Source organism: Sinocyclocheilus rhinocerous, unplaced genomic scaffold (genome assembly GCF_001515625.1).
Source record: "Sinocyclocheilus rhinocerous isolate Xijiao unplaced genomic scaffold, SAMN03320098_v1.1 scaffold2770, whole genome shotgun sequence".
In the NCBI taxonomy this organism is placed as follows: Eukaryota; Metazoa; Chordata; class Actinopteri; order Cypriniformes; family Cyprinidae; genus Sinocyclocheilus; species Sinocyclocheilus rhinocerous.
Window position 1 is genome coordinate 198,988 of NW_015659007.1, and position 10,473 is coordinate 209,460.

A 10,473-nucleotide genomic window follows, 5' to 3' on the forward strand; every position below is an offset into this window, starting at 1 on the left:
AATTAAAAATCCCCTCTCACAAGGGTCACCTAAGAGGGGAATTCATTTTCAAAAGTGAAATTCAGGCCCTGAATAAATGTCTAAAATTCCTGATTGGAGAATAATTCTACATGATAAAAGGAAGGCTTTAAAAAGATCGGTATCGGTGATCGTATCGGCAGATACTGCTTTCTGTGATCAGTGATCGGCCTCAAAAATCCTGATCGGAGCACCCCTACCTCCTGTTATCCCTACGAGAGATGAAATATTGAAATCTATACACCGTTAAAGCAAAGCCACACATCTATGTTTAGGGGTTAAATGAAAATACTTAATGCACCTTTAAAGTAGCTTGCACAGAAAAAAAAACTATACTAACTAACCCTTACTATAGCAAACATACCTGATGGTAAAGAAAGTTTTTTACCAATAATAATAATCTTTCAGCTACAGTAGAAAGCTATAAGGATTGTATATCAACCCAACTATTATGAATCAACCAATTTATTAATCATTATATTATATTCTTTAAAATGTCATGATCTGGTTGATTTCAAACTTGCACATATATGTATGAAGCACATAATAATTTACTTGCCAAATGTATTCAGAGGCTGTTTGAAATGAGAGAGTCTGTATAAACTCAATGCGTAGGGCAAGGAAAAATATATTTAAAAACATAAAAATATTTTTTAAATGTATATCTGTCAATGGGGTGAAATAACTGTAACAATGAATTAAAAATATGTAGTTCACTTTGCAAATTTAATTTAAAAAAAAAATGGTTATAAATATATAACTCAAAATTAATAATGTTAATAAATTGTACTAATTTATTTTAAGTTAATTTAAGGTGAAATTTATGTTTTGTTTTTGTGTGTTTTGTACAAATTAAATTCAGTAGTGGAAGTGCCACTTATTATGAAAAAAGTTTAGGTAAAATATGCAAAGGCTTCAGCCTACACCTTTTTTGGTTAATATGTAAAATTATGCATACTTATTATGGAATTATGCATAAGGATTGAAATAAAAAATCCTGATGATGATGATTCTGACAGTGCAAACCTCAATTATACAGTAAACTTCAGGCTTAAGCTACAGAACAGCTGGAGTCTTTCACAAACCCAGAATCCTTCAACAATCCAATGAAAGCCCATTCCAGATACTGTAATCTCCTATTCGCAGATGTTATAGCCTCTTAAAAGTGCTCTACTGGATGGATCTCTCAATTTCAAGCTATAAAACTGATCTGAGGCTCTCAATAGATGATGAAATTGCTTGTATTATTCTGGAAACATCAAAATCAAGACACCCAGTTGTGTAATTTTTCCATTTGCGAGAATGAAACGGGTAATTTAGCGGAGATAAAGCAGGGTCAAGACTGAATGATGGGACAATAACAGTAAATTTTGTTGGACAGGAAGGAATGAGGAGAGAGGTCAGAAATGTCCAAACACATCAAGAATTCGTATTTGCAGAACAAGATGCTGAAATATAGGAAGTAAACTCACAGCAGTAGCTGGATCACACACTGTTTTTTATACTGTGATTTATCATCCTAAATCACGTCACAACAGCTCAAGACTTTCTGCACTGGAAGGGAAGTTGCAAATCAACTCATAATGTTTACTAATAAGGTATCAATCGGCTGTGAACTCAAGGATCCTACAGTATTTTCAATGCAAACACATTTGTATAAAAACTCCCTTTGCATGGGCTTTTTCAGAAAGCATATGATTATACAAAACACCACAATCTGACTTTGACATAACGATCAGAAGTTATTTAAAGGCACAATATGTAATTTTCGCCGCTAGAGGGCACGCATTCAAAATAAACAAATAGACAAAGGCGTAGTTTGATGACGCCGTGACTGAGTGTGGAATCATGGGAGCTGTGGTCTTCATCCCCACAGCCGATGCAATCCGATGGGACTCGGGAAGAAATCATGTTCATGGATGAGCTAATGATTTATTAACATTTGGGATAATGTAAGTACACAAGTCAGCAAAATATATAACACTGTTCTAGTGGTTTTTGGATATTTTAATAAAAAAATCTTACATATTGTGCCTTTAAATAAAAAAAAATTATAACAAATGAATGTTATTTGTAAATATATTTTATAACTATGTTCTTCTGTGAATAAAATACCAGTTCATGAGATTTGCAAATGATTGCATTCTGTTTTTATTTACATTTTACACATCCTTACAACTTTTGAAACTAAGAGATTAAAAACACCACAATCTGACATTGATATAACGATCAGAAGTTATTTAAATAAATAAAATTCATAACAAATTTAGAATATTTATAAATATTTTTCTATGTTCTATTTTAAATAAAATATCAGACAGAGAAAATAATGCTGCTGAAGTAGTATCACAAATTAAGAAAGAAAGAAAAAAAGAAAGAGAGAAGGAAAGGAGGAGGAGAGAGAGAGAGAGATAGAGAGAGAGAAAGAAAGATTGATTTCAGGTAACTAATCAGGGGATATCACGGTTTATGTTTCGAATTTCCATGCTACAACCAAAGCAAACAAAAACACCTGAATGCATCGAGCAGCCTATAATAAAAAGATCTCTGTACACAGATGCAGATGAATAACCAAAACTGTACCTTTAGCAAGGGCTGTCCTATCTCAGAGTATGAAACTACAGCGTTGGCATCCAACTGAGTGCCACAAAGATTTTCATTTGAGAAAAGCATTAGCTTTTAGCTGATGCACACACAAATTCATTTCAACGCTGCACCTACCCATGAGGGTCTGACCTACACGTGGTGAAAGATACACTAAAATACCCTTCCAACGGGTAACACTGAATCCAGCGTGTGTTTGCTCTGGGGTGTGGTGGTCTTCGGTCAGGAAATGATGCTTTTGTGTTCATATTTACAGGCAGCCGAGCCTAATTTTGTGCTTTAAGAAGTGTTTAGTGTTTAGTATGTGGCTTCTGATAGTATTCAAATAGTGAGTATGTGCCTGAACAGCAAAATATAAGCAGCATATAACTGATATTTCCTTTTGCAAACATTTCAGTTCAGTTAGTTATGTGGATAAGATCTGTACAAAGATGACTGAACAATCAAAGATAAAGCTGGAAACTTTTAGCTGGAAAACCTAAATAGTTTCCATGTTCTCATGCACAGGGAGCATAAACTCTTTCCTTCATATAAAATCACTTTCCATGCGTCACAGAGTGATAGGAGAATGGAGAATACACTGCAGTGAATACTATAAATCTTACTATTTCTAATAAGATTGTGAAACTGTGCACAGCATGCAACACTAACCATTTCAAACTAGGGTTATTATAGTTAACTAAAACAAAAAACAGAAAAAAAAAACTTTTGTTTCATGAAATAAAATAAACTTTAACTTGCTTTAAAAAAAACATTTTATTTCAGCTAGTTGCAAAGATTCTCGTTTAGTTTAACTTAGTGTGCTAAAAACTAAAACGGACATTAGAATCAATAAAAAAAACTACACAGACATAAAAAACTAATGAAAACGACAAAAAACAACAATTACTAACATTTCAAAAGTAAAATGAAAAATAACTAAAATAACACTGTCAAACAACAGTATGCAACATTGTTGTCATGTCACATGACCCGTTTGCAAAAATATATATATATATTTTTTTTTAAATTATTTTTATTTTTTTTATCAAATCATGATTCATGAAAGAGACCTTGGTTGATTCAGATCATTCAGTTCGGTTCAGTTCATTCATTACACAAATAGCATTCTGTGGCGGCGCTGAACTGAAAGTCTCATTAATGTGTTTGCATTAATGCCACAGCTTCATCATCATAATTGTACGGTGCTTTAGGCTATTCAAACCTGCGCTTTTACACTGCACGGATCAATGGTTCTGGTGAGTTCAACCTCGACCAACACTACAGCAGAAATCAAAAGAGACAGGAACTGCTCTTACCTGGGAGAAATCTCTGTTCCGCACAAGGTCATGAAAGTCCATGTCAGGCAGGTCAAGAGTTACCGAGGACGGGTTTGGCTGGAGCTGCCTGATAAATCAGAGGAGAGAGGTCAGGAACAATCACACACAGAGAGCAGAATGTCTCTAATGCCTTCAAATACTACTAGAATACAGATCAAGTTTAGGGGTGTAAAGATACAATTATTCATACTGAAAACTTGCTGTATAGGTCTGTAACTTCATTTAAAACTCCAAGTTTTATATATCTTAATTTTAATGGATCAATAATGATTCTTAAATCCCAATATCAATCTTTTAGTCTATGCTGTTTCAGTTGATGAGTGAATAAAACTACACTAGACATTAAAATACTGTGGAAATGGAAATAAGCCTATGGCTTTTTGTGTATGTTATCCTCTGCAGTTTTTGAAATGTTGTTTTGATTATGTATATGGGGCTTTCTTGTACAATTGTATAAAACTTGTCTAATAAAGCAAACAAACCTCCCGTCCAATAATCGCAATAAGTTTTGTTACTTTTCTGTTACTTTCGATAAGAAACAAATTGTCATCTTTTGTCCATTTTATCAGGAAATTCAAACAATAAATGCTGTTTTGTGTTGATTATTATATCTAATAATAAATAGCAATTGAATTGTATAGTTTGTGTTAATTGGAACGTAATATTATAATAATGTGCAAGTAATAGGGCTTCCTATATGGTTACAGCATTAGCTGAGATAGATGTTTTTTTTTCCTAAGAAAATTATGATTATAATTGAATTTATTTAAAGACAGAGACACAACGTGATCAGTAAACCACTGTTTAATACAAAAGAAAAAAATAAGCAATTTAATGTGTTTTTTTTCCCCTTCTGTACTTAAAATGTACCAAATCGTAACTTCAAAGCCAAGGTACGTACCGAACCGTCACTTTTATGTAACATTTCACCTATAGAATATTTCAAATCAGATCATTGATATATGTTAGAGAATAATCAGCTATGTATTTTTAATTATAAGTATATAAGGATAAGTATAATCAACTAACTCATGATAAAGTGCATATATGTCACATGTTCAATACATCAGCATGCACCACAGTATTATAACTGAATTGCAGAAAAGACATTAGAGAATATAAAAATTCACCTATATTTTCTTAATGCATATTATTGTGAACAATTAATCCATGTATATCTTTGAAATTAAATATTTTGCATCTTGTAATGTTTCATCAAATCATCATAACTGGATCTTCCAGTGAAAACGACAGGATGTTTTTGCATGCAGTCAGCAAGGAATAAAACACTGCGTTGACTATTTATTGTCAATACATTATTATTACTGTAAATAATGCACAATTCATTTTATGTATAATGCATGCTTTTTGCTTTTGCTCGTTGAGAGTGTGCCTCACCTCCCAGATTGCATAGGATAGTGCTGGCTGTATTGAGTTTGCTGTGGGTACGTCCATGAGTTTGACGGATACAGCTGACTCTGGGGAAACAGGAAACAAACAGCACATTTGACACAGGAAGTGGCCCTTTGAAAACACTGTTCAGCAGAGATATTACCCATCAACCCAAATATTTACTGGCAGTGCTAGTGACTCATCTTGACACGGTGAGACCCGACACAAACCGTGCACGTACAGAGCGAAGACCAACAGTTAAACCACCATAAACCAGGTGCCGTGAGGCTACTGTTTCTAGAGAGATGATTACCATTGGCTACCAAAGCACTCCAGATCCGTCCCATTTCGGACAAGGTTCAAGACCAACTAGAGCAATAATGATGAAGAAGAGTTCAAAACTGCAGATTTAATCAGATTAAGAAAATCTGTTAAGTATAACACTAGAAAGAGCTGAATCAAATAGACAGGTATATATGAGTTCAATCTGCTATCAAACCTAAGCCTGACCTGGATTCAGAAAGGTTTGGGAGAGTTGTTATTTTCTAGTTTCAAGTTTGCATTGGGTTCCGGTTTGTAATTTAATTGGAAAATTATATAAAAACATATACAAACAGAAAAGCCTGTTTTTAGGACCATTACATTTTTTTAATGAAATTATTTAGCTAAATTTAGGCTCATGAAAAAGTAAATAAATAAATGTTTTCTTTCATTTTTTTTTTTACAAATTTTACACTGATTTTACAATTAAAGTTAATTGGAAATTATATAACAATATATAGCAACTGAAACATCTATATTTAGGACCATTAAGATTTTTTGCATTGTGACATTTTCATGATAAATTTTCCACACAATTTGGGTTAAAGTTTGTAATTTTAACTAATTTTGTACTGAGCATTTGTGATTCCTAGGTGGATTACAGAAACTGTCCAAAAATTATATTTCACAAGAAATTAAACTTAACAGCAAAATTAAACAAAATATATACAAACATATGGTATTTTTATGACAATCAAGCAATTGTTTTCCCCAAAATTGCATTACTTTAAAAACAACAAAATCACATTATTTAACTCTTTTTTTTTTTTTTAAGTACAATTATTATCAGTTAAATCACATGAAAAAAATAACATCATAACATCATTATATAAAAAAAAGCCAAAAAAAATTAAAAAATAACTTTTTCCCCCCCATATGACCCTTGTTCTACTCACTCATTAATTAAAACAGTGCAATCTGGTTTGGTCTTAACATCCGAGTCTCAGGTTCAGGATTGAAGTTCAAACGTGCAGACCTTTAGCCTGAGTTGTTTGTATATATATATATATATATATTCGGCATATTTATTTATATATATGAAAAATGTACATATATCGCATTTACATATTGCATTATTAAAATAATAATAATAAAATTAAAATAGGGTCATTATTTAAATAATATTGTGGTAGTTGATATTTGTGGAAAAGTGGACTGTAAAATCATAATAACTAATATAGAACCTTAAACAGCTGTCGTGATTATGTTTTTATTTATTTTTTATTTCATTTTTATTTATTTCATTTTTTTTTTTTTTATGATAGTCGTGGTGTCTAATACCAATTTATCATATTGAATTTACTGTAACCAAAAACTGTAACTATGTTATTTTGGAAAGTGTGACACAACTGTGAAATATGGCATGATAGATGTCTGTAAAGTCAGACGTGTGTTTGTGGCATGTGGAGGTTTATTGATGGGACTCTTTCTGTAAACTAATGGGCGGTAATAGTTCAGAGTCCGTGGACTTTGAAAGGTTTGCGCTGATTTCATGTTGATTCCATCATCTTCATGAGTTCTGAGTGAACGACACGACACACAGCGACACAGAGCAGCTGCACACTTCAGCCTCAGGCACTGGATGCGTTATTACACTTTCTAGATATTTCATCCAATAGCTATTTAATAGCTATTTATTGTTGTTGTTTTTATATATATTGCTTGTGTAGTTAAATAGAGCTCAGCTGATTTCATATTTGTGGATTCCTGATTCCTCAAATGGATTTTCCTCCAGAGATCAGTGTTTTTATTCTGTCTCTGACAGCACCTTTTATTCTCTACACAATCAACCATGTGTCCATCCTACAAGAGTAAGTTTGCCTCTTATGTCATTATTTTACAATAGGCTAATGCATGTTAAAGAACATTGCATTGACATGAAACAATGCAAAATCGATCTTATGTTTAAGTGTGACTTTTGAAATGTTTTTGAGGTTTTAATGACCTGATTTGGCCAAGAGAGGGCAACCATCCTCTACTTTATTTAATCAAGTCATCCTGAGGTGATCTGATCAATGAGCTGACATTGCTTCATAGATTTCTCTTTGGTGAATCTCATGAAAGCTGTCCAGAACATTTTGCCAGTCTGATTTTTCGTATTGTGAAATGATTTCGTGAAAATTCAGTACAGTTTCACCCTCATAATTCTTATCTTCATACTGAAGAAAAAGACATAGGATTTATTGGAATATATTAACATATCATGCAAATATTTTATATATTTAAATAGTAAATATATTCTATTTATTTCAACAAATATACGTATAATATATAAAATTTTTTTTTTTTTTTTTACTATTTTTTATGCTGAATTGAATTTTAAAAACTCTATTATCTATTTTTTTTAACTGTAATTCAGTAAAAGTGATTGTATTAAAGTCATAAGAATTAAATGGAAATGAACTGACAATAATGATAAATACATATTTTCCTAAAATTGACTTGATTGTAATCTCATTTACACACTTGGACTACAGCCTTATTCTTCATTAATGCAGAAAAGATTATATTTAATTTGTAAATTATTTACTAATCATGCAAATATTTTATATTTAAATATTAAATGTATTATATTTATTATATTAAATATGTTGTGTTTTTAATTCATGCTGCTTTTAATTAAAAAAATGTATTGCAACATTTTTAGTGTAATAATAAATTTGACTATATTAAAGTCATAAGATTTTATTGGAAATCAACATTGACAATAATTAGAATTCCATACGGTCCTAAAATAGGCTTCATTTTTTAAATGCAAATTATAACTTCTAATTTTTCAACTAGTTTTGGGTGTGAAATATGACCCGGATAAGTTTTCATGAGATTTCATTTATCATTGATCATGTGAGATAAAAACAAGCCTCTGATAATCTCATTTACACAGCAGAACTATGGCTTTATTCTTCATTAATGCAGAAAAAGATGTATTATTTAAATTGTACATTATTTAGAATGCATGCAAATATATATATATACATATATATATATATATATATATACTGTATATATATTAAATAAATACAGTATGTGTTAAATATTTTAATATATTATGTTAAATAGTTTATACTGGTTTTAATTTTTTTTTAAATTATTGCAGCATATTTAATATAATACAATAAAATCGACTGTATTACAGTCATTAGAATTTAATTTAAATTAAATTTTACAATAATGAGAATTACATTTCTTTTCTTATGCAAGTTATAACTCATTCATTCATTCATTTTTTCCAGTTGTTTTGGGGATGGAGTAGGATTTGGATAAGTTTTTGTGAGATTTAGTTTGTCATTGATCATGCAACGAGCCTCTGATAATCTCATTTCCACGCTTGGACGACAGCCTTACTCTGCATTATGAATGAAATGGCATGCACTCAAACTGATGTTTCAAATGACGTGTTTTCTCGTTCAGTCCACAGGTTATACTGGCAATAGGCATTATGGTTCTTACAACGATATTCCTCCTGGCAAACCTCAGCGTCAAGAGTACAAAATCCACCGACCCGCTCTTCTACGGTAAGACCAATACTGACAGATGAAGACGCAATGCAACAATACAAAAATACCCTAAATTACCCTAAATGAAAGAAAAATCACAAATGGGATCTCTTTAATATCTTAATTATTTTCTCCAGACAAACTGGGAAAAATGCTGTAAAAATTATTTTAGAATTTGTAAATAAAAGAAAGGTTACTGGATTTTTCAGTGTTTCTGCTTAAAAATGGTAATTTCTTTATAATTGTTTGTGAAATTTACTTTCAATTTCTGAGTGAAAACTGATTTTTTCCCCAATGTACAAACAATTTTCACTCAGAAATTCACAAATATTTACAAGCTAGAAAGAAACTGCAAATGAGACATTGAATTAAACGTGAAATTTTGAAGTAGAAAGACTCAAATATTTTTTTCCCGTAAACTTCAATAATCTTTTATTTGCAACTTAGAAAAATAACTTTTACAGTGACGCAACAAGATTAAATGTGTAGCAAACTGACATTTTGTATATGAGCCCAATTCTGCTTATGTTTTTCTTGAGGAAAAGATCTCGACAGCATCTCAAAACATGCTCAGATTTGTCAAGATACCAAAGTCTGCAATTCAAATAGTACTCAAGCTTTTTAGGAGACAATTTGGAAACAAAGTTTGAAGTTAAATTCTAACTGAGAGCGTTTTGAGATGTTTCTGGACCCGCAGAGCAATGCATTTTCATGCTGGCCGCGTCGCTGTTATTGACAGCTCTTGAGTTGGTGGACAGCCACTATAAATCAGCCCGCTGCGATCAATCCATGTGTGATCTCAGCTCCTCTAAAGTTTCTCCAGCCTCTATCTGTCCGGCTGCCAGCGCTAATGCATGCTTGAATCCAAAAGCGAGGCGACTTTTCCACTTGGGAATGAGGAACCTCAGGTCTGAGGGCAGCATGATCGAAATCCACCTTCACCTGGACAACCATGAGCCATCATTAACTCGCTGTTTGGGAGAGAAATCAATAGCTGGCGAGGAAAAGAAAGTGAAAGCCAGACAGAGACTAAGAGATAGGGATAGAGGAGAGAGGGGCTGTTTGAGTTTGATGGAGAGAGAGAGAGAGAGAGAGAGAGATGAATGAGAGCAGAGTGAGAGTTGTGCTAATGTTTCCAATCTGTGTGTGTTTCAGTGTTTGCTGTGTTTTCCTTCACCTCTGTTGTCAGCATCACCAATGCACTGCAGCACCACGGATTTATTTAGGGCTTCATGGACTTTTATATAAGCAAGGTTAGATCTCTCTCTCACACACACACATGCACACACACGCACACACTCACTCACACACACACACACACA

At 32.3% G+C, this 10,473-nt stretch overlaps 1 protein-coding gene and 1 pseudogene across 1 annotated transcript in view; one reads left to right on the forward strand and one right to left on the reverse strand.

Annotated features, from left to right (window-relative positions):
• Window positions 1-5,415, reverse strand: part of LOC107723214 (protein strawberry notch homolog 2-like) — a 43,910-nt gene extending 38,495 nt beyond the window's left edge. Inside the window, exons 1-2 of the mRNA XM_016531771.1 lie at window positions 5,340-5,415; window positions 3,921-4,008 (exon numbers count right to left, since the gene is read on the reverse strand). Of these exons, the coding sequence (XP_016387257.1) occupies window positions 3,921-4,008; window positions 5,340-5,353 (102 nt within the window). The 5' untranslated portion in view covers window positions 5,354-5,415. The remainder of the gene's footprint in view (window positions 1-3,920; window positions 4,009-5,339) is intronic.
• A 1,761-nt stretch (window positions 5,416-7,176) lies between these two features.
• The window catches only part of LOC107723210 (transmembrane 6 superfamily member 2-like), a 21,320-nt pseudogene continuing 18,023 nt past the window's right edge, over window positions 7,177-10,473 (forward strand).